The sequence below is a fragment of the Numida meleagris genome, chromosome 16 (genome assembly GCF_002078875.1).
Source record: "Numida meleagris isolate 19003 breed g44 Domestic line chromosome 16, NumMel1.0, whole genome shotgun sequence".
NCBI classification, from domain to species: Eukaryota; Metazoa; Chordata; class Aves; order Galliformes; family Numididae; genus Numida; species Numida meleagris.
The window spans coordinates 6,923,592-6,948,755 of NC_034424.1; the positions used below are offsets into that span (position 1 = coordinate 6,923,592).

Below are 25,164 nucleotides of genomic sequence, written 5' to 3' on the forward strand. Positions count from 1 at the left end.
GCCAACCCTATTAAACACCACCACTGCATAAACAGGCTGCAGCAGCATCGCATACAACCTGGGAACGTCGCTCATTATTACACTCTGGGCGATGAGCACTCTCCCTGCGAGCAAATCTTACTGTGTCGCTGCCTGCTCTCCTCTTTTCCCAAGCTCCTCTCCTTGCCAGCTTTGCTTCCCCAGACAAAATAAAATCAGTGCTGTTGCATGCATTATGGTGACAAATGTAAGCTAGGGTGGATGTGCTACGCTGATATGAATCTTGTGGGGAGTCAGGCTGAGCCTGCCTGGAAGAGCTGGGAAGCTCCAGGAGACAGACACATGAGCTCAGTGAACCCCAGCGCATCTCACACTGTGCAACATCATCTCTCCAAGCATCTCCTCCACCGTCAGCATCACTCCTTCAGCATTCCTGCCCACAGCCAAGCTGGGGCTGGTGTCCTGCCAGCAGGAACAGCGTTTTTCAATAACCATCACAACACGAGCAAATCTGTCACAAAATCCACCGTGACACCATTAGTGCCCATCTTACTGAGTTCCCACCCCGAGTGACTCCGACAAGAGGCAGAAACACCTTTGTTTGCCAGCAACAAAGACCCAACACGCCAAAGGCAGGGCAAGTGGAACTGCAGCATCAGCTTTCTGCGACAGAATCACAGCTGTGCCCCAGATACAGCCGTCTTTTTTTAAAATAATCATCATCTGTACATGAAAAGCACGGATACATGATGCTCTGCCTATGAATAATGACTCAGGACACCAGAAAGAAAAAAAACACTGCAAATGACACGGTGGTGAGACCATCGCACATCTGCTATCCGTCTCCGTCGCTCCTCATTTCTCCAGCGTTCCCTGAGAAGTTCATACATATTTAAAAAGGCCAAGAGCTCCATTACTCGTCACTTCTTATAATATCGGAAGATTAGAGCCAACGAGAGTGAGAAAGGGAAGGAAGCATCCAAGGGGGGAAGCGTCTCCGTGGTACTGCAGCGTTATTTACCCAAGGTGCAACCCAAGCACTGGGCCCTGGGGGCTCTGCAAGCATTTTTTTCTTCTTTGCTCATTTGCTTCTTGCTTTTGCTGACAACCGTTCCTCTGCAAAGTTTTGCTTTCTTTGGAAGAGAGAAGGAAAAATCCTGAAGTTTCACTTTTTTTTTTGTTGTTTTGGCTCAGCAAATAGCAGGCTCTGAGATTTGGTGGCTGCCCTGTGAAGTCAGAGCCGTGCTGGGCTTGTACCTGCCCTACGGGAGGCCTCAACTCTGCTCCATGAGCCTCGGCCCAGTGCAAAGAAATCCGAGGGCAGCAGAAAGCTCACGCTCAGGCTTTGATCCAGCTGTAAGCGTTTTATCACCGTTACAAAGACCACTGAGGCATCCAGAGCCCGCTCCCGGCTGCATCCAAGGGAACACCAAGCAGCGCGGGCACTGCTCTGCGTTTCAGACCGCCGTCCTTCAGCCTGTATCCTCAATGACCCACTCTTCCGCCACGCATTTCAGTGCAGCACCTACATCACTCCATGGCAATCACAGCGACCAAAACATGAAAGCAATACATCTCTGTATGCTTACGTTTGTATATTTAGAGAAGCCTTCACATAAATATTTTGGCGACAGCCTGCATTGATTTTTTTCCTCCCTTCTTGCTTCATTTAGAATCATAGGATCAACAAGGTTGGAAAAGGCCTCCAAAATCATCCAGTCCAACCGCCCACCCAATGTTTCCCCAATGTTTCCCCGCTAAACCATGTCCCTCAGTACAACATCTAAACGCTTCTTGAACACCTCCATGGACAGTGACTCCACCACTTCCCTGGGCGGCCCATTCCAGGAAATGCCCAAAGCCTTCACACTCAGCCCATGACCTCAAACGGCGCACAATGGATTTTTCTGAGCTGATGATTTGATGGAAAGCATAGAATCATTAAGTTGGAAAGGACCTCTAGGATCATCAAGTCCAACCACCAGCCCATCACCACCCCCATTGAACGACATCACTCAGAAATCTACCCGGGCCAAACTTATGTTGCCCAAGGAACAGCACGCTGGAACAAGAGGGGATGAAAACACTATTTCCACATTCATTGTAAATCTCTTGAAAAAGCAAGACTACAGGTCTACACTCCTGTGCATCCACATACAACATATCATCACCGAGAGGCATTTTCATGCCTCTTCTTTGCCGCCTGTCCCCACGTCCCAGCCAGGAACCCCCCGCTCCGGGCACTGCGTGCTGTTGTCTTATTGCACTCCCAGTTTCCATTGCTACAGGCTGCAAGTGGGCTCCAAAGGAACAACCCCTAAACCTTCCTTCCAGGAGGCTCGTGGCTCTTCATGCATCACCACGCTCCAGCAGCTCTTCTGCCTTCAGTGGCCGGGGTCCTAACACAACTAACTGAGATTTAATTTGCTCTTGCTAATGTTTTATCCATGGTATTAGGTCATGTTTCCCCCTTCCACTTGAAAGGCATCTTCAGCTTATTGGCAGCGGTGAAATTAATAGAGAAATCATTAGAAAGCATAAGGCTAGGGCTGTGCAAATCACACACCACAGAAGATTATTTCCAAACAATAAAATTAATTGGTGTCATCAGCCACCAGCAGAAAACACAGAGAGAGTTCGCATTAAAAAACATAGAGGCTTATTGACAGCCCGCGCTGCCTCATACATAAAACATTGGATGGCATAATTTTATTTGACTATTTTCTATGCAAAGCGGTTCTTCCTGCGTGGAGCCACGGCAGTGCCCCCAGCTCCAGCCCACACAAGGCAGCCCCAAACCATCCCAAGGCCTGGTGGGGCTGATGCCAGGCACCAGGCAGCACCACCAGCACTGAATATTGGAGAGCACAGCACTCAGCACCTTCTGAAAGCCAAACCCTACAAAGATGGGCTGTCCAAACCCAAATCTACTGTGCAAAGCAGAGCAAGCACTGAAGTGCTGGCATTGCCATGGTGGTAAACAGCAAACTATTAATTCCAAGCCTCGGGAAGGCACGTATGAATTTGTTTTGTTTTGGAAGAAAAAGAATAAATAGTAGCCTCAAGTCAGGATAATGTTTATTCGCGTGCTTCACTTTGATGTGCAGCCCCTGTTGACGACGCACAGCGCGTGCACTTGCTAAATCTCTTTGAGAGCTTTCCTAAACCACAGCCCTGAGCAAGGGAAGGAAAAAGGAACCTCTCGAAAACCAGGTATTAACAAAGCAAAATAAGGCTCGGCACCGGGAGAATTGTCACTGTTCCTCCAAAACACAAAGGGGAATTTAAATGGGTTTATCGTAATTATTGTATCTCCCCCAGACGGTGCAGACCTGTAGAGCAATTCTGTTCAGGGAACTCGCTTTCATGACAGGCAAAGCAAAACAATGATAAGAGTTGAGTTAATCTCCAGGATAAGCCCTCATTAGCTTGGTTCCAGCCATGAAGAGGGATTTCTGCATTGCCCTTTCCTCCTGCCATCGCTTGGATACACTTCCACACCCACGCAAATACCCCCCTCCCATTTCACACCTGCTGCATCACCCACAATACAAACACAGGGGAAGGAAAACTTTCCCTATACATATCTCACATCTCTTATCAGTCCTCTGACCGGTTTACCAAACACACAGGTAAACCCGAGGGCTGAATTGCACCTCTATCCCCAGTGGGCACTACCAGTAATGTTTCTCATCCGACCTTCTTTTGAGCAGGGTCACTCACATTGATCGCTTCATTTTCCCGTAAGCGTACCGTGTTGTGGCGTTTGCTTGTTTATGTTTCCAAGGAAAACGGGGTAAAAAGTGGATTTAATGCAGCTAGAAATAGACCTGAGCAAAACCACTGACATCTAAAGATCCGCTTGTCCTCCCCACAGCTTCATCAATCAGAACCTGCACCCACTCACTTCAATCGATTGCTGCCTCTTTAACAAACCTCTTTGTGGCAAGACAGAGCTGGAGAAGTGTCCGGGAGGAGCAAAGGGGATGAAATTAAATGGGCTCTGATTGTTTTACACAGCTTCAGAAACATTCCTGTAAAGCACAGGGTGCCAGCAAAGCGCCCGCTGCATACAGTGGCATGGAGATTTCTGCCTCACACAGCCCAGCAGCTTTCTCCATCAGTGCCACCTGCTCCCAGGGCTCCCAGCACTGCCTTTCCCAGCACAGGGGAAGGGCTCTGCCACGGTGAAACCAAGAACCATAGGATTGTCAAGGTTGAAAAGGTGACTAAGATCATTTAGTCCAACCACTGAAGCCTACGCTGAGCATCCCCAGCCACAGACTGTTCTCCTTTGCTTAGCCAGGGGTAGGACTTCACAACCTCCCCTTGCTTTTAGCTAGTTCTCCTCCTTTCAGGGCTAAAACAGAGCAGCTGACACAACAGCACGGTAATGTGGTCAAGGTTCAGGCTCTGCTGCTCCTCTGAAGGATAACTGCTCTTCCCTGAGTCATTGACCAAGAAGAGGCACATTACAAAGAGTCGGTGTGTGCACCTGGCGCTCCCACGATGGGCAATTACACTTCCTTATATACCAGAAATTGGCTGCAGCCCCACATGGGGTCCAAGGGAGGATGACCTCTGCAATCAATCCCAGCTCTCCTCTCCAGGACCTGCTGGCCCGGTTCCTGTGCTGCCAATGCACTCTCAGGGATGAGGGAAACCCAGACAGCAGCAACCTTTAATTTCACAGCAGCAGTATGCTGCACAGACCTACCATAAGTGCTCAAGGAGTCAGGAGACGGTCCAAAGCTGCCCACTCTCTAACATTAGGGAGAAAACCTCCTCCTCGGCATTCTTCTTAAAGCCTCAGGCCGAGGAACCTTGCAATTACTTGCTAACTGAGCTTTCAGTTTTATTTTTAAGTTTTTAGTCCCTCACAACTGCAGGAAGAGCCCGAAGCATTACTCAAGAGCTCCCTACCCACTTAAAAACCAAAAGTTCTCTAGAAATGACGTGCACAAGAGTCTGCTGCACTGAGCCAGGGCCAAAAGGTCTGGACAGAGGCACCGAGCCCCTTCCTCAAGGGACAGCCATCATGAGAAAGCAGAGGATATGTACATCAGAATGCCCCCAAAAACACCCCAGTTTGGGTTAAGAGCTTGGCTTCCTGCAGAGCCTCAGCCCTGCAATCCGTTTCCAGCTGTTCCTGGGGCCTTGCACCCACAGCCCCAAAGGCAAAGCACCGGCCTCTATCCTTGCACTCAAGTTTACTCATTGGGCTTCAATTCTTGCACTACCACACTGAGGTAGGGATACGTGCAAGGCCAAAATTCCATCCCCAAAACTATGCTCTCTGCTAGCCTGCCATAGGAGAAACAGCACAGCAAATACACACCCCAATGGGAGCCCAGCAGAAGTGATAACCTCTCTTCTCCTCCTCCCCAACCCCTCTTACTTCTCCCCTCTGACTTCCATCAGCACCCACAATCCCACTGTGTCCTGCTTTGCCCAGGAAGGGCAGAGAAGTCCCAGACCACGGCCCCACCACAGCCAGCCCTAATGGCGAGACTGCGGCGCGGGGAAACAGCATCAATGCGCAAATGGAATTTGCCAAGAGGCATTTTAAGAGTCAATTCTTCACACTCCAGTAATTAGAACAATATTATGAAATAAGACGAGGGGGCGGGCGGCAGGCAGCGCGCGCTGGGATTTGGCTGACGGAGGAAACGGGCTGAGCAAACAGTGGGGCCTCCAGGCAAAGGCCCTTTGCGTGGTTCCCTGCAGGTTGGATTTAAACCAAAAGTTTTTTTCTGCTTCCCAACTGCAGCTTTTCCTACGCATGTACGCTTTTCAATGAAGTTTGGTACTTAGACCAAACATGGGCTGGTGACCCTGACCCAGCTTTCTTCCTTACCTCAGAAACATCACCGAGGTCAATGGGTCTCTCCCCTTCCAGACTATTCAATTCAAGGCCCTACCACAGAATCACCCAGTGACCAATAAATCTTTGTGGATGATCTAAGACATCATAAACATCTAAGCCCATCGAGCTCTTGGTCCAGAAACGAGATCTCCTAGGAGGAGCTGTCAGCTAAGGTCTACAAAATCAGCACACCCACAATGGTCGCATTAGCTGAAAGTGCTAAAAATCAGCTTCCCATCCAGCATCTCCAGTAACGGGACCAAACATCCCAGCTGAGAAAGGAAACAAAGCCACACAGACCTACATGGATCCACCTCCGACATCCACCAGGACCTGCTGGACTCCATTTGCTGCTGCTCCCCAGCCCAACGTTGTGTGCTCACACACAGAGCCCTCGTAGCCAACTTCACGTTACTTCCAAGAGCCAGAAAATTTGGGTTTGCTTTATTATTATTTTTTTTTAGCCTTCTTAATTAATTTGCTGTGCAAATCTAGCATCTCCAAAGGCAGCCTCAGAGCAGAACTGACGCGTAGGGTTCAAGATATACTGCCACTGTACAATGGTTATTCATATTCTGATGAAAGTGGGACTCAGCCAGTTCAATTCACGTCTGCAATGAACTGTGATCTCAGCTCTGCTTCTGGAGCACAGAGGTCCTTTTGATAAATCTCTATGTACAGGGACTAAAGCACTATTTCCGCATGAGAAAAATATATTCAATTTTTTTCAATAATCTTTACAGTCCACTGGTTTGGAAGACGGAGTTTCTCTTTGCCACTGCAGAGCGGTTGCACCCATCAGACTCAGGTAATGTCACAGGGACAGAGGAGAGCAATGCTCTGGAGCCCACTGCATTGCACTGTGCCTCTGCAAGCACCTCTCCCACACCAGAGCTCCAGCACTGGTTGGTTGGGGTCTGCCCGTGCCCAGAGGAACCCATCCTGCTGCCAAAACCAGTGCTTGCATAAGGGATCCTCTGGGACCAGTGCACGCTGGTGGCACCAGCACTGGAAGCTCTGCGTATAGTGGGAGGGCTTCTCATTTTTCCCCCGATATTTGTTACTGCAGTTGTCACTGCTCCACCACCACCACCCTGCGGGGCACGGCCAAACCGCTGCTCCTTGGGTCATGGCTCAGCCAGGGAGGTTGTGGAGGGGGCAAACAGGTGGGACCGAGCTCTCTATGTGCAGGAGCTGCAGAAAGCGCTGTTTGCCAGCAGCTAAGGACAGAGCCCTGCCTGGGGATCGGGAAGGGATGCCCCATCCAAGTCCCAGAAGAACGTGCTGGCCCTGATACAGGCCTTACTTCCCACCCATTTGCACATAAGCTTCTTCCTCGGAAATATCCACCACCTTCTTCAAAACTTAAGGCACAGGCTGTGAAATCCCCACCATCTGTTAGCCAGGGAGAAGTCTCCAAAGCCAGCCTCTCCCACACCGCCTTATTCTTTAGCAGATATGACTGCAAACATTTACCAACTCCAAATTGGCACAAAAATTCCTAAAATTCCTAAAGCCAGGCTTGGGATAAGGAACCTTGACAAACACCACTGAGTGTGCCCATACCATTAGCTTTACCCAGGGTGCATTAGGGCTGCCTCCTTCCTACCACGATTATGCTTTAATATGTAATTAGTGGGAAGAAAATGATGTTGAAGAGGAGAATGGCTCACTTACACACACCCCATTAAGACCGAGAACATAAATGAGCTTGCTGCAGCATCACCATCCGAGGCTCATTAACCTCATCAGCAAAGCACTGACACTTGTACAGCCTCCATGCCTCCCTCCTCTTCCTCACCCACCTCGAAACCTGGCAGTCTACGAGAGCTGGAAGGGCAGAGGCAGCTCTCCCAAAGGGAAAATGAGTTCAGAGCATTACACAGCCCACGCAGATGGCTTTCAGATGCCTCCATCACCCTGACCTCACCTGTGATGTTGAGAGAAGCTTTTCAAATCTATTCAAAGGACATTGCTCCCTGCCAGCGCCGCAGATGAAGTCAAACACCGTGTCCTGTTTATTGCCCCAGTGCACACGGTGCAGCTCCGTGACACCACCCCCAGGTTTGCAGCCCCCAGCGCCCTGCACCCAATGGGACTGGGCACAGGAAGCACAGAGAAGGCTGAAGGAATCTCATTTCTGGAGGAAAAAGGGGGAAAAAAAAAAAACAAAACCTGGACTCACTCCAAGGACAAACAAGCAGCCCATTTTGAAGGAGTGGAACAAAATACTCCGAGATGCAATTTTTTTTTTTTTTTTTTTAATTCCCTTGAATGAGTGGGGGATGGAAAGGAGAAGCCTCGCCGGCAGCGAGAGGCAGCAGGAGGGCAGCCCCAGTGCACGGAGCTGGGCTGGAAAGGTGGGAGCTGCTGGGAGAGCTGAGCACACACCTTGCTGAACCCCATGCCCTGCCAATGGAGGAGGAGCCCCAGATAGGTGCCCTTGCTCTGCACACACAAGTGCTGTCCCCTCCCCTGGCAGCACGTCCCACCATCACGGTGGGCATTTCAGGCACGGGGCAATGATGCACCAATTGGTGACCGCTCTCCTTCGGCCCAGTAGGAATCAGTTTTCCGCAGAAGCTTTTTTTTTTTTTTTTTTTCCCCTTTTTTTCCTCAAATCTGTTCCATAGGGAGGATGCAGAGCTACCCTGAGCGCTGGGGTTTGTGGCATTTGGTCGTGTCAGTGCTTTCAGGCTGAGAGTTTCGCTTCTGGCGCGTTCTGCCTACACAGGGTTACGCCCACACGTTAATCTGCTTCAAGAAATGTTAATTATTCTTTGTAACTGAAGCGTTTGGCCTTGAGACAGTCTCACTATCAGATGCTGCAGCTCCAAGAGCTGAGGAAACGTAGGGAAGATTTTAATAAAGAAACAGCAGAGCCGTGGCTCATTGTGGAATAAGAACATCCTTTGATCCCAGAACTGCTCTCAATGACACGACCTGGGCTGGATTTCCCTCCTTTGCCAATGCACACAGAACAGCTGAGCTCAAGTGAAGCCAGATGCACCAATGGAGCGCTGAGCATAGAAGGACTCACTTTGCCTGGGGACATCTCTCAGTCACGATGATCTTCACCAAGTCGTTAAGTCACAAATGCCCGATGACATAATAAAGGAAAAACATCTTGCGGGGGTCAAATGCAACCAGACATTTTCCAAACAATAGGAGAACCCTTTGTGGAGGCAGAGATGTGGATGTCTTACTGCTCAAAGGTTTTCCAAAGTGAAAGCTGTCCTTTTTGCCCTAATCTTGTCTAATATGACTGCAAGAAGAGCTCAGCCAAGTGGAGGAACTAAAGGAAAATCAATTTCATACACATTAGGAATATGCATTTATCCATGTCCTGATCGATACCTCGGATTCCTCACACATTACAACATTCTAGCTGCTCTTTGAGAACAGTTCTCCAATGCAGACCATGGGAGTTACGAAAGATCCTGCCATGCTTGTTTGATCTGAAACTTAATACCCCCTAATGTGACCCCTTGGAAAAATACAGGGGAAAGCAGCCAAGAAGGGGGGGGGGGGCGGGGGGGGAGAAAGCAAAGCTTCCCAGAACAAACATTTCTGGCTCTTTCAGTTCCACCGAAAAGCTGTGCATCTATAAACAGTGCAGATTTGCAAGTAGGGGAGAGAGGAAAGGGAAAAAGCAGAGCTAATTGGCCACTGCACAGCTAGAAGCTTCTGCTGGGCTGGGTGCCGGAGGGCCACCAGCGGGTGGTGGGGGGGGGGCACAGCCTCTGCTCTCACCCAGCTGGGGACAGGAGGGGACACCGCAGGGCACAGCGCAGTGCTCAGCTTCCAGCTTTCATAAGAGAGCTGGGGGAAATTTCCAGGAGCTGGAGCTGCAGCTCCTATGGCCGGCACGGCAGCATTGTGTGCACGGCACGGCGCAGCAGAAAGCACCACCTGGTGCACGCTTGGCTAGCCACGGAGATCGGCAATTCATTTGCCCCGTGCTATAGGGAAGTTCAGCGTCAGGGTTTCCTGTGGACGCTTTTAGTGCTTGGGTTGAAAACATCTGAGGGACGCACTGCACCTGCTGTGACCCAGCCTGTAACCCAAGGAGCAGCCTACACCCCCTGCGTCCTGCACCAGCTCCCTGAATGCACGCTGCACCGCTCGGCTCCGAGCTCCGTGCACCCTGACCATGGGCAAAGCAACACCCACCCCAAAACAGACCCACAGAACCAAGCCATCCTCTCCCAGCTGATTTTTGCCATCCCGATGTCCAAGTGTCCCATGCTTCCGCTGTGCTGGAGCGAAGATCTGCTGCACAAGGGCTGCGGGCAAAGCCTGCAGGCAGCACCCATTCTGCACGTGAATTACTGACAAAATGCTGTGGCTGCTTCTGAAAAGCGCAACAGATTCAAAGTAAATAAATAAAAATAAAATAATGCAGCAAAAAAATAAAATAAATAAAATAATGAGGCCCTGCAGAAGCTGCCCAGCAGGAGTGCAGGCAGGCAAAGGGCAGCGCAAGGCTGGGGTCATTGCACAGCTGCTCTGCGGGGACAGAGTCACAGCAAGCACAGGGCTGATGCAGAGTTAAGCATCCAGCTGCACACACATCTCCGTGCACTCTTTGCAGGCCGGTTACGCTCCTGCTCCCTTGGGAATTCAGAAGAAATACACACACCCTTCTTTTGGGGAACGCTTCTCGCGCCTCATCCCGCCCGCTGCATGCATCACACATTGTGACTGGCACAGCAATCTGCAGCTTGGCCTCCATAGGACACACATCCAACCCCCAGAGAGCAGCCACTGAGCACCTGAGATGGTGCAGAGGGTGCAACAAGGCGAGCACTGTGCTGCTGCCCCTTCCTATGGGGCAGCTGTACGTACGCAGCACGTGGGGTGCAGCTTTATTCCAAGTCCAAGAACTTTTAAAGAACAGTGACGGCAATTAAACACACATCAGGAAAGCAGAGAGGAGTGGGAGGCTAATAAACGGCACGCTCCGTGGGTTTATGAATATTTGAACTATATTTCTCCAAAAAAAAAAAAAAAAAAGGTACATTACTACAAGTTATTGAAAATGAGTAACTCCATTTAATGAACCTTGCTGCTATCATGCTGACTAATAGAGTGATAAAGAGTTTAATCCATATTTATGTACACTTTATCTCATCGTAGCCGGTGCCAATAAATTAGCAAGTCCAATAAGAGTTGTGTTTTATATCATCGCTGCTATTAAATGTGCATGAAGTGCTGCACAGCACCGCGCTGTACGCGAGCACCGTGGCTTTATTTCACTTCATCTCTCTTCCAGGAGCCGGGCTGTGTTAGCAAGGGCTGGGTACAGCACCTCTGCAATGTCAGGCCCTCATTTCAGACTAAGCTGTGCCAGCCCTTCCTGCAGCCAGCTCAACCACGGAGCAGTTTCGTACAGGTCCCTATTGCGGGTGATGGATTTTGAGCCCCTTTCAAGGAAAAAGGATTTCAACCCAAGCAAAGCCGAGATCCAACTTGTTGAAAAGAATATATTTTTTTATACAATTTGGTCTTTTAAGGCATCTACAAAATGGAAATGTGGGCAGTCAGCATTGCAGGTCACTTTTGGCAACCTATGGCGTGAAGCACAGCCCGTCCCTTGCGACAGAGGGCTTGCCAAACAACTGGACATTAGGAAAAAAATTGGCTGTGAGCAGCTGAGAGAGGCCCTTCAGCTCCCTGGGGTGACTGGGAAACACTGCAACCCCGATTACAAGAACCATGACGCATCCATTCGGCAGAAGCCCGTGCTTGCCAATTACCCAACATCCCACGAAGGCTGAGATGGATCTTTTCAGCCCCATGGGGATTCGGGCCGGAGCAGCCCACATGGCCCGCGATCCCATTTCTCCAGCTGTTCTCCTGCTGGCAGCGAGGAAGCAGCGACTTCCTGAGCTTAAACCCCATGGAAGTGGTGGGACGAGGGATGAGAATCCCCACTGCCACACTCTGCTTGGTAATCACACTTCAGCAAGTCCGAGCGCTGTCGGTGACTGCTGTCTAGGCAGCCTTTGGGTCTGGAGGAGAGAAATAACTGCTTTAAAACGCCCAGAAAGGAACCACCCAGCACCGCTCCACCACGCTCCCTACGTAATTAAACAGTCCTTAATTCCTATGCACCGCTCCGAAAGCCTCTCACACAGCGTAAGCGCCTCACAAGCCAAAACGCACTACTGGTATAAGTAATGAATGGCTTCAGGGAGGATTTTTGGTGTGTGAAGTCTGCCCTTGGCCAGGGGGAACGTGAATTAAAGGCTCCTTCTGCTCGCGGGACCGCGGCTCAGAGCGGAAAGGCGCTGCGGTCAGCTGCAGATTTTTCCCTGTTTATTTGCTTTGCCACTGTTGAACACAGATCTGAGGATCGAGTGGGAATGAAAGGTGGCAAAGACAATGGGGACATTCTGAGAGGGACTCGGGGCAGCTGACATCCCACCGAACTCATGACAGCCACGGCAGGAAGAGATTTCCGTGCGCAGAACCTGCACCTCGCAAAGCACGTGGGGTTGTTGGAAGATAAGGCCCATGAAAGCAAGCACGATCCCAGCCACGAAGTACACTTGGGCTTCTCAGAAGTTTGTGACAAGTTTTTTCCTTTCCAAAAAAAAAAAAAAAAAAAACAACCCACCAACAAAACCGGCACTGTTACGGGTTAAAAGCAAACAGCACATCATCTCCTTCCCCTGCTACAGACCAAAGGCTGCAAAGTCCTCAGTGACCTCTGAAAAGTAAACAGGAGGAGCCGGGAAAAGCTGAACCAGAGCACAAAGGAAACCAAGCTGCGCTCAGCTGACACGTTCCAGGAGCGCACACCGCCAGGCTCTGCTAACGGGCTCCTCTGGTGACGTGAAGCAGCACAAAGCAAGAGAAACGTGACAATAAAGCAGCGTTTTAATTAGCGGCGGCTCTTACCCCAGCCCAAAAGGTTCCCTCTGTGCGTTCGTATTCCCAGAACAACAAGAGCTGCCTTGTATTTCATAAATTAAAAAACTCATAAAACAAGCCCCTGTGATTGCACATTCCAGATAATGGTCCAGAAATAAATTAGGCAATAAATATCAAATAATATATCCCCATCAGCAGTGAAAATCTACGCTTTGGATAAGCGGAGGAGAAGATGCCTTCAAGCAGTTTACGCCCGGCAGCTCCAAAGAGGTAAAACAATAGAGAGCTTTAATAAATCTTTTAACACCTTTTCCACTGCAGAATATAGCAGTTGTCCCGTGTAATAGCTTCCCTGAGCCCCGAATCCATCAGAGTAACAGCGCGCTCCCGATGCCACACATGTCAGAAGCAAAGGGAGCAGAACAACAGGCTCTTGTCAGAGCTGCGTAGGATGTTTCTCCCTCGCAGCTGGGGCTCCTACAGCACTCGGTGCTGCCCATCAGCTACAGCACAGCACCAGGATGCGCTCGCTCCTCCCGTCTGGGTGACACAGCACCAAAACAGCCAGCATCCAGCGGGGGGAACCAGCATCCAGCGGGGGGGAACCAGCAGCCAGTGGAGGGGGGGGTGGGGGATCCCTCCACATGCATTTTTCAGAAACACTTTGCTGCTAATTTTGATTTGGCATGAAACTTTGTGACGGCCTCAGAAACTCCCCCTCTCCCCATCACAAAGCTGACGGTGATTTCGGTACGGCTGTTCTGCTCGTGGTACAGGCAGCAGCTGGGGATGGACAGCGCACGGTTTGCACGCACGGTCTGCACACGCACCTGGGGAAAACCTGAAGCACATCCCTCCAAAAAAAGCCTTACAGGCTGATCCCGGAGGTTCTGCAATCTGAACAAAGCCCGAGTGCTTGTTCCCCTAATTCAGCAATACACAGCAGAATCAACCCCCGAATATTTGAGCTACCACAAGCCTGATGCGTGGCTTAAGGCACAGAATTTGCTCAGAAAAAATCACGAAGCCTTCCCACTTTCATGACACCATGGCATGAGCCTGCAGAACCGCCCGGCACAGCAGCACTGAGCCATGGCATCCCCCGGGCGCGTTGTTCTCACCTTGCCGAAGTCCCGCACATCGAAGAGGTCGAAGGGGTCGAACAGATCGCTGTTCCTTAACCCAAACTTGTCGTGACACACTTTTAGGAAGGTTCGGATGTTCTTCAAGCAGAGGAACTGAGGGAAAAGAAAATATAAAGGGGAGAAAAAAAAAAAATAAGTGAGACGGGCACGGATTTTAACGGAGATTTCTCCTAGTTAAATTCACATGTGAGACAAGTTAATAGGAACTTAGGGACTTTCACTGAAAAAGGCTGCGTTGGTTTATTTGTTGTTCCTCGAGAAGTCGGCTCCTGGTGCCCTGATTGGACTTCTGTGTTCTCAGCTGCACACCAGAAACAAACGTCCTTTTGAAAAACAACTTTCGCAGTTCAAACATAAGGTAACACTGCGGAAAGGCTGGAAAACTCAAGCCAGAATGTTTCCCTTTCAAGCCTTAACCCAAATATAAATTACAGCTGAGGGTCTACAGAAGCCCAGCGCTGAACTGTTTAACCATTTCCAACACGATCCTGCTGCCGGTTCCCTGCACAGGTTGTGCCCATTACATCTGTGAGCACAACTGCAGCGCAGCGCGTCGCGTCGGCATCACCGCCTTTAGGATTATGCTTGATGTCGGTGGTGATGGATTTGCAGGACCACCTCGTTCCCAACACGTGGATTCAGCTCCACCCTGTCACCCTTGCTCCCCTCCACGTGAAGCCAAGCTCCCAGCACCGGGCACAGCCACCCCATCAGCGCTCTCATTAGACAAACAAGCACCAGAGGCTGAAACTGAAAACAATTCTGTTTTTCTAGGGCATTCCTCTATTTCACGTAAACGCTGTCGTAAATATAATCTGTCTAGACCGAGAGGTTGTTTGGAACCGCTTTACAACTTCTTGCTGATACGGGTTATGAAACAACTTTGTCTTCTGGGTGCCTGCAGGAATTCACACCCTGTGCACGCCGGTTGCTTGCAGCAGGCCTGCGATTGCTGTCGCACGGCAGTCTCATTGATTTCAGATTTCAAAGCACGTGTTTGTTTTAAATCCTTTTAAGCCTCCAGTTCTGAACATGACCGGCACAGGCTACAGCCACAATTGCATACAGCAAGGGGCACTTCTCTGCAGAGCACTCCCTGCAGGTCCCAGGGTGTGTGGAGAAGGGATGGCTGAGGGGCTCGCTCCAGATTGACTTGCACAGCATTGACATTCAGCTGAGCTGGAGGTGAAGGATGCGAGAACCTGAACCCTCCACATAATGGATTTTTGCTTCATATCCACAAAAAGCTCCAGCTTCACACTGCCTCCTTTCTGAGATCTCAGAGAGCGCACGCCCAAGGCAATGAAATGCCTCATCCTGACCGTTTCTAAAAGCAAGCCAGCACACCACGGCAGGGCTCCCAACCCTGGGTTGGCTCTGGTAAGAAAAGACAGAACCAAATACCCTTTCCAGCATCGTCTGTAGCCAAGTGTCTTTGCTCACCCAATTCCAACCTGAAAGCCATCAGGCCGCAAGCTGCTGAGTTAACAGGAGCCGCCCCGCACGGCTCCAGGTGACATCTGCAGAAAGACACCGTGCACACGCAGCCAGCCAAGCTCACACAGTGATGAGCATCGAGGAAGAGAAGACAAGCATCAAGGAAGAGCCCCATCATCTGTTCAAAGACATGCTGCGAAGGCCCAGCAATGGGAGCAAGAAACATCTGGAGAAACAAAATACCCCGAACTGATACTGAGGGTGGTAATGAGCCATCACTGCTGAGAAGGCAGCGACCGCAGCCTCCGAGCCATGCTGGCTGCAGGAGGGCCCCCAACACCTGTGCACACTCAGTTCCAGAACAGATTTGCTTATTTTTAAACGCATCACGATGCAGGAAGGTAAACAAACTGCCGCCAGCCCTGCAGAAACTCAGTGAGTGCAATCTCAGCATCACATAGGCGGGATGACGGCAGCCCCGCGCACAGGGCACAGTGGAAGCTCCTCAGCAGCTTCTGGGGTGAAGCCTGTGAACGCTGCAGCATCTCCTCAGCAACCAAACCGCCCGGAGTGGGATTTGGAAGATGTTCATCAGCAGATCCCAGTTCCTACGGTCAGGCTGGTGCAAGCCTTGGGATCTCTGAGAGAAACTGAATGACAGAATTTAGGGAGAGGAAGAAGTGGAGCAGGTGGTTCGTTGGTGAGCGACCATGGGAAAGCTCACAGCTTTTCAGAGCTGGCCTCTTCAAGAAGCAGCGACTGCAGGGCTGCGTTAGTGCTCTGGAGCCACGTACAATAGCTCTGGGTGAGTGGGCATGGAGCCACGGTGCTGAACCTCATCCAAAGCTGTGGGCTTTCAATGGGCCCTGCAGCATGCAAGGAATGCTGCAGCTTTACCGTTTTAGATAAGTCACTTTCGTCATTCGTCAGTGGGTTTCTTTAGCACTTCCTGACCGTGATGTTAGATTTCCTCTTATCTGGCTTCCAACACAGCCCAAACACACCAGGAGAAAAGTAAGTCCTCAACGGGGAGCTGTGAGCATCTGCTTATCGCAGCGGTCACAAACGGGGAAGGGAAAAGCTCTCATTGAGAAAATATGGACTTTGCAATCATCAGTGGTGGAACGGGTATGCTGTGGTCTAAACCTCTTAAGAAAACAAAAGGATAACTCTGAGTCATGCTGAGTTCCCCACGTGCTACTCTAACACTTGGAGGGGCAACAGGAGTGACGAAGCCCAGATAACTGCCACGCAGGAGCATGCACAAGCAGGCCTGCAGCCAGCTGAAGCACGGAGCTATTGACACTCCCTTTGCTTGCTTCAAAGTCAGGAGTGGTGAGAAAGTCTAAGAGCATCCAAGTACCCATCAGGATCCACAGGGCTGGAGCTAACAGAACCCTGCATTTACAACTGCTCATTAAACCATGACCTTTACTTCTTAATCTCTCCAAAAGGCTCTCTGCCAGGTCTAGCTCTCCTCCACATCAAAGCTTTACCAGAGAATTTTGGGAGCAGTAATGAAAGCCACAAGCACAATCAAAGCTCGTGCCCCCATCCAACAGCAGCCCCACACCTTCCGCAGCTCTGGTGCTCCCTCGCTCCATCCCATTGTCTTTAGCAGAAAGCAGCAGCTGCAGAAGCGATACAAAGCATCCCTGCAGAAAATCTCCCCTCCCGTTCACATTTGGATTCCAGTCGCAGCTCATCAATTACTTGAGATGGACAGATTAAATTTCAGGTTGTTGGACAGCAGATTTATCTACTGAGAAGTGGAGAACGAAATTATTTTTCAAACAATTTAGTGCTGTTATTTCTCCCCATTTCAGAGCCTCGCGGACTGCACAAATTCCACTTAGCAAGACTGATTAATGAGCCTGAAACACCGATGAGCACTGACCTCACCACAGCTTCTTCTCCACACCTCCACCCACAATCCCTGATTATCCCTAGGAGAGCACCTGAGGGATAGCAATCATCTATTCTAGCAAACACCAATTGCTGGTCACTGGGATGAACAGGGGAAGCAAGCCAAGGTTTTTCCCAGCAAGGAGCATCAGCTCTCGAGATGTCACTGAAGCCTCATCCTCCAGGGACAGCACAGAGTCATTAGAAGCACCAGCCTCGAGCAGGATGAACCTGGAACAGCCCCTGCCCTGCTTCATGCCCTGCCTCGTGCCTTCCTCCTGCACTGGTACAGTGAGCAAAGAGCTCTGGGCAGCCCCTGCGAACCACTGGTCACGATGTGTGGGCTCTCAGAGAACAATATCAAGGTTCTGAACTGGAAGCCTGAATACACATAACGTTGTAAAATCAATTTAAAATAAACAAACAAAAAAAAAAAGCAATAGTGGGAGGTCCCGGAGTAACCTATTAAATGCACCAAAGTCACAAAGCTCAGCTGCAGACACAAGCCTGCTGAAAGCCGTTCCTGAGCCAGAGCCGGCAGGAACATTAAACAGAGCCCCTGGGTTTCCTACAAAGCATCAATTACCGAAACAAGGAGAGGACTGGGGGCAAGCACCGCTGAGGTGGCCCATGTTCTGAGGACGTGGGAAGAATGAGAGATGCAGCGTAGTGTCAAATGATTAAATCCACATTACTCGGAGATGCAGAAGAAATGCACTGACATACTGAATCATATAGAGAAAACACGGGGGAAAGTCCCTGCATAGGCCAAGCCAGCGTTGTAGGAGCTGCTGAAGCCCAACCTTTTGCATCCTATGGGGGTTCTGCTGACCCCACACCCTCAGGGGCTGTGGCAGGCCAGGCCAGCAGGCTCACCTCGCCCACGACATGTGCTCATTCAGAGAAAAGTGAAAAATGAAATTCAAAAAGCCAGAACAAAACCCCCATCAGGCGTCCGATGAGTCCAAGATGACAATGCAGGGCTGGAGGAGGGAGCGGGGTAACGGCTCGTGGCTTAGGGTAGGGGAAAGAAAAGGCAGAAAGCCACAACCCTTATGTCCTCAGAGGCCGCACTCTGATGGCATCGATGAAACTCCCTGAGCTCGGAGGCAAGCTGAGCCATCCCTGGCAGCAGGGCCAGGAAGGTTCACTATGAGTGTGCTGGGGAGCCCGCGGGGCCGCGCTGCCACTGCGATGCACGGGGGCTCAAAATGGGCGGAAGGAAGCTGCGACTTCCCAAAGAAAGCAGCCGGCCGCAGCTGGGGACAGCACTTCCCTCCTTTGTGAAGTCCTCCCAGGTCTGCAGGCAAAGCACCCCGCGGGAAGACCAGCAAAGCAGAAAGAAGGGAAAGGCTTCACCGAACTGCTGGAGCCTTTCTAGCAGAGCTGTTTGTGGGTGTGTCATTCTCAGCCCACACAGCCCCGGGGCCTACACGCAGCCCGCCAAAACCCATCGACTCCAACAAGTGCAAGTGGGGTGCAAGCCCACCACACCAGAACCTCGGCACTGGGGATTTCGAAGACCTCACTCCAATTCCCCATGCTGATTATACTTCAGAGACTGATCTTCTAGGATGTCTCTAAGGAAGAAATCTGCAAAGGAATAGCACAGGCTCTGGCAAAAGCAGATGGGCCCAACCCTTCCGGAAGGCCTCAGTCTTCACCAGCCCTGAGAGAGGGAAATTCAAACGTCTTTGGGTGAAGGACAACACCGCTTTGAGGAACCTGCCATCTTCTTAGTGTTAGGAAATGAGGGAAGAGCTCTTTTTGCTGAATAAAGAAGAGAATTTGCATCCCTAGCCATCCTGGGCTGACAGATGCCCTTGGGTTATCCCAAATCAGCCTATGGTCACGTTAAAATCCCTCCATGGCCGCCTTCGCACTGCAATGCAGGACCCACCTGGACAGCAGCTGTGTGCAGCATCCTTCACGGACCTGGGCAGACCTGCATCGCTATCCACACCCCTTTGAGACCAAATGCAAAGATGCTTATTTCAGCCTCTCCCACAGGTTAGAGCAGCACTGGGCTGTCTCTGAGGCACATTAGCAGCAAACTGGCAAATCCTGGCTTGGACTGAGCAAGACACAAGGTCTGAGGCTGCAGGGGCTCGGAGGCACTGCTCCATCTGCCCACGTCTGTCACCTTTAGCTGAGTCCCCTGCCGCACTCATTAAGCCCAGCTCATTTCTCCTCTTGCTGGAAGAGGCACAGCTCCATCAGGGAGCTGGGTTCCAGAAATAAAGAGGAATCGCTCAGCTTTTGCTCTTGACATGAAGTCCTAAGCTCACGTTTGCCTCACCAGGGCTCACACTTTGTCATGCATGAAACATAACCATAGGTTAAAAAAAAAAAAAAAAAAAAAAAGAAGAAGAAGAAGAAGAAATTATTATTGTAGCTGATCAAGAAATCAGATGGCTTCCCACGCACTGAGCTTGCAGCAAAGAAAATTCAAAACATTCTGGCCAGCAGCTTTAGGACAGGACTTGTCCCGAACCATGACAATCAAATTGTAACACAGAATCCAGCTGCTGTTCAAGAAAACGGGTAATTACGTAACTGTATATAGGGTTACACCGGAACGATATGCTTACACAGAACTTTCCAAGCAGTCATTGTTTTTCTGCTCTTTCGGTTGGGTGAGGAATTGGGCTGTGATGAACTCTTGACAGGACAGAGATGAGAACAGCTCTGGTATGCCCTGAGAGGAGCAATGGCAGCCAAGTCGGGAAATCAGCCCTCGTCACATCAAGCACTGGGACAGAGCTGCAAGTGGGAACCCAGGGCGGGAGCTGCATGTCTGGGCTGGCTCACAAAATGCACTGAAAACCTTTATTCTATTTAAAACCAAGATGCTGAATAGACAAGCTCTGACTTCAAAAACGTACCATGGGGTGGGAACTGGATTAGATGCCTGTAATACCTGACTCCAACGTCATTCATGCTACGCAGACTACTGTTAAATATTAACCTAATATGCATGTTGAATTCAAGATCTTTATATCAATTTTATGAGTTCCATTTATGTCCAATTCTACACGTCCACTGCTATCTCAGCCCACCCCTCAGCCGACAGTGTGGCCATTTGGTGCAGGCACGCTCCCATCTTGAGGGACACATGTGTCTCACTGCAGATGCTGCATGCTTTTGGTTTTAAGTCCCCTAGGAAATCTTATTTCAAAAGGTCTGATATCAGACCAGTGGCATGCAATCTTTCAACATCCAGCAGACATTTCTGGCAAGAGCTTGTATGAGCTGCCATTGCGTTATTCAAGCATCATTTCTCCATGCAGGCGTGATTTGGGGTGATCCGCTTCCAATTAGATTTGCTTCCCCTTCACAAAGCCTCAGAAATTACAACCAAATGGGCTGTTTTCCCCCCTGCAAGAAGTGCCAGGTTACCTGCCAGGAATCAGATGCACTGAACAAACCAATCTCCCAACACATTCATCCCACTGAGCCAAAGCAGCGCACGCAGGGAAAGCGCGATTGAAAAGCAAGAACACAGCCATGAGAAATATTAATAACCCTGCATTTGTTGCAGCTTTTACCTTTTAAATTGCTGATGGAGGGCATAATGGCCTGGAACAATTGCAAAGTTCTGTCATTTCGATACAAGTGTCAGCAAGAAATCTTAGAAATTGGATACGCAGCAAAGGCTGTTCTCCTGGATAACTCGGGGATGGCAGTGCTGGGAGGCTGAAAGGCTCTAATGGGTCACAATTTGTCCAGTCTTGCTGCTGCCTGACAAGATCCAGAGATCACAGCTCAGCATCAACATCAGTGCTGAAGTACAGGAAGCTCTGGTTTGTCCCAGCAGAAGAGAAGAGCACTTGCTGTTGCCTGGGCTTTGCCCAAGCCCACGTTTACCTGCGTGTCCTTGCTGAAATCAGGCTGCCAGCCCTTTAGTTGCCAGCGGGCTCAGTGAGAAACTGTTCCTAAATGATACACTGGGGACTGGGATGGCATTATTGGAAGCAGACAACAAACACTCTGAAAACTCAGCTTAATGGCACCGGGTAATGACGCTGAAAGATATCCCCCAGCTTCTTCCTCAACAAGTAATTAAAACCAGAGCCCTACTCTTCACATTGCAGATGGCTGATGCAGACCTGCATATGAGATTAAGCTGCATCGTGCAAGATTAAGCTCACAATGTGCTTTTAATGGGCCTCTGGATGTTTCTCTGATCGTGGTGGCACATGGGAGCTGCGCGCAGCAACCAGAGCACCCCCGGCTTCACACATTCTGCTGCTGTTTGTTTGCTTGTGGCTCAGCTTTTGCTTTGGACATTCACCAGTCACACAGCCTACAGCGTTACACCCATCTTTAAGAACAAGAAGGGAGACTCAGTGAATGTCAGCCTCAGCTGGGAGTGAGTAAAGAGCAGAAAGTAAATCAGGAGCAGGCAGCACACATTTAGCACAGCAAGCCTTGCTTGTCCAACTCTATTGCTTTCTATAAAGCAACAAACAGCAGGACAGACGTGGCTTGGAGCAGTGATGCAATCCATGTGCTTTGCCTTCACGGAGGTCTCTGCCACCACCTCCCTCTGTACGAGGAACCACGCGATGCCCATAGCCACGCGCCCATTGGCCTCGTCCATTACAACAGGGCAAACTGCTGACAAAGCACCCGTTTCACAACGTGCAGAGCCAGTGGGAAAGGAGAGCGACCAGCAGGGACAAAGGCCCTGCTTCTCAGCTCCTCCTCCCTCCAGTAACAGTCAGAAAACATCCAACATTTGAAAGAAGAGTTCCAAGTGTTAAAAAACAGCTCAGTTCTCAGAACTGCCCAGGCATCAGCAGAAGCCTCCCATGAGTCTTCAACTCGAGCAGGCTTCAGATTCAGCCCCCAAATCCTATTTGGCTCTCTCCTCATGGCTCCAAATCCATTTCTCTATATTAGGGAAAGGAAAGCCATCCACATTAGCACCATCTCTCTTACTGCACAAAGCGTTCTGACCGCCTTTGTGATTTGCATTCAGGGTATCGGTTCCTCTCCCCTTCAACACAGCAAGGAAATTAATTAACCGAACAGTAACGGTAAGTCTCATAAAGCTTGGGAGGCCGAGACAGGAAACCTGAAGGTTAAACATCATGTTTAATATAGGTGCAAGGTACAAATCAGAATGAACTTCAACCAGGGGAAGGATGGGGAGCCCACTGGCATAGCTGTGACGATGGGCTGTGTAGGTTCTTATTTAAGAAGCCAGGCTTTGTGCACTGCTGTCCCAACAGACTTGGACACTAGAGTGTGCCTGTTCTTTTCATATTTTGTTGTTCATTGCAAGAGTGAAAGGTTTGAAATGTAACTGCTCTGAGCTAAGCTAAAGGCCCCTAAATCCACCAGACCCCAGGAACCCAGAGTCCCCCTATCTGTGATTTGACCCCGCAGTGACCACTCGCATGAGGATTTTCCTAGGAGGGAAAGGACAAATGCCACCAAAGCCATATTTCATTTTGCTTCAGTTTTACAGCTTCTCAGTTGCCCCAGTTTCCACCACGGGAAGGAAAAAAAAAGAGAGAGAAATCACTTTCCATTTCCAGTTATTTTTGCAAAGTGGGATTTAATGAGAGACTCCAGCCAAAATTAATGCTGCGCTGTGAAGTTTCCCAAAGTGTGAAACGATTCAGTGCCAAAACGAACTGAAGGCATCTTTATGCTGCGACTGAGTGCTGAAAGTTTCAAAGGCGTGTTTGTATCAAAGCCACCACAGCACATGCTCCAGGCATGGAGCTGGGCACGTCCCCATCCCTGACCTTTCGTTCAGGGGAGTCCTAAAACGAAGGAAACAGTGGGGAGCTTTGTGCCCAACCCAATGTACTCTGCACACAATGAAAATGGGCTACAGAAGGTAAACTGAGCGGTGACTTCATCGGTAAAGCTGCTGAAAAAGGTTGATCACCAGCTCGAAAGAACCAGCACTGAGAACAGAGCCCACGGATTCTGAGAAATAAGGCTCTGGATATTTATATCAATTAATACATTGGGAATGTAACAAGATCAACACAACTTCCTAATCTGATACCTACATCTCGCTCTTCCCAGCCCGGAACACTTGCTTATCTGCTGCATTAGCACGACAGGGCTGGATTCAGTGCTGGCATCAATAAGGTTAGAGATGGGTTTAGAAATCTCCCCTGCGTTTAAAGAAGGGGTGATGAGGGATGCAGAAACCCAGCACCTTGCAATCAGCTCCATGGATGCCCTGCTCTGACATTAACCCTGGGTGGAAAACAGAGAGGTGCAGTTCTGCCCTTCTTGCCCAAAGCCTCCGATGTTTTGAGCAAACAGCTTCCAGCTGTGGGGTAGCACGTAAGGCAAGTCCTCCTTTGGGCACGGTGGGGGTGGGTGGATGCTTGGACTCAGTGATCCTGGTGGTCTTTCCCAGCCCCACAGATCCTATGATAACACACGCTACCAGGGACGTATCGCAGCCTACCACAAAGAAACGATGCTCCGCTGAAATATTTTAGTCGGAAGTTTAACACGTACATGCAAACACTTGTGATTCTTCAATTTACACTCACTTAAGAAAAAAAGTTAACTGGAATTTGGGAGAGGAGAAGAGCCAGCTATCCTCAGAAGCCGCCTCTCCCCACCCCTGCATCAACTCGGGTGCACTCAAACGCAGGTGCTCTACCAGGACAAGCATTTCCCCTGGAAGCAGAATTTAATGATGTATTTACCAGCCAGACAGCAACAGTTACACCAGACAGCACACACGAGCGCAGCTTACTCTCCTAATTGGAATATCTAAAATAAACTCTGTAGAAGGGCGTAATTGCATCTGCAGAGCGGAGAGCGTTAGGGAAGGGTTCGTTTTGCTGTGCTGGTCTAATTAATTTGGTACGAGAGGAGCAGGGAGATGAGGCCCCGGGGACTGGTTGGGCCGGACCGCTAATGCTTCAGCAGAAGGGGCAGCGGAGCTGGGAGCAGCATCTGAGCCCAGCACAGCCATTAACCCCCGCTCCTCCCAGGGCCATCTACCCCACTTCACAGTGCTGGAAATGGGCAGGATGTGGAAGGACAACGCTCAGAGCTTCAAATGGGAGCCGGTCGATAGGCAGCGGCCCTAAAAGAATACAAAAAGCCCAGTGACCTGCAAATTGAAGTTGTTCTATCGACACGGCTCAGTGTCAACACGCAGTTAAACACAGCCTGCTTCTCCTTTTTGGACTGCAACCCTGTACTATTTTCCTAGAGCCACCCAATATGAATTCATCTCCACTAGTTGAGCTGCATACGACTAAAGAAAAGTTATCTTCTGCTTTAAATTAATCCTCTTAGCAACTGCTTCCACAAACACACTGAGAACTCAACCAGACCGTGCATGGGCAGAGCAAACATTACAGGAGAAGGGATCTGCTGCTCAGGGGCTGCACTCATGCTGAAGATGCCACGATTCGCCTGAAACTTGGCTGCACATTGAGCTGGGACGCTGGCCTCGCCCTGCGCACACACTGCTCCTCCAAACCCTCCTTTCCTCTGCACAGAATTAAGGCACCGAGAAACAACCGCACTGATTCACATCAGACTGAAATGCACCGAGCTCTGCACGGCCCCGAGCAGAAGTCACAGGGAGTGTTGAGAAGCCAACACGATGCTTTCCAAATCTTCTGCAGCGAGCACTAAGCCGGGCCCAGCTCCTGTTAAAATCACTACGGCACGCATTAGGCTGAGCTGGTAGGAATAAATCGCTCCTCTGCACAAAACAACCGAGACTTAGCAGAAGAAAAGTGAAGACTACGGAGTATTCTACACGGCCATAAACACCAGGGGAAATAAAACATCTCTCTGAGGTGCAGCTTCCAATGCAAAAAGCTCTTATTTAAAGCAGCGCTTCCGCAAGCTCCAGAGGGGAGAGGCTCTCCAACTGCTGATGCCTTTAAGGGAGGGGAGAATAAAGAACATTCCACACCAAGTCATCACGGCCATCACTTCTGGCTGCAT

At 50.1% G+C, this 25,164-nt stretch overlaps 1 protein-coding gene across 2 annotated transcripts in view; it reads right to left on the reverse strand.

Moving 5' to 3' along the window:
- Positions 1-25,164, reverse strand: part of VAV2 (vav guanine nucleotide exchange factor 2) — a 102,375-nt gene that overhangs the window by 65,749 nt on the left and 11,462 nt on the right. For both annotated transcript variants that reach the window (XM_021413669.1, XM_021413668.1), the window contains exon 2: positions 13,846-13,962. In XM_021413669.1, the coding sequence (XP_021269344.1) occupies positions 13,846-13,962 (117 nt within the window). The remainder of the gene's footprint in view (positions 1-13,845; positions 13,963-25,164) is intronic.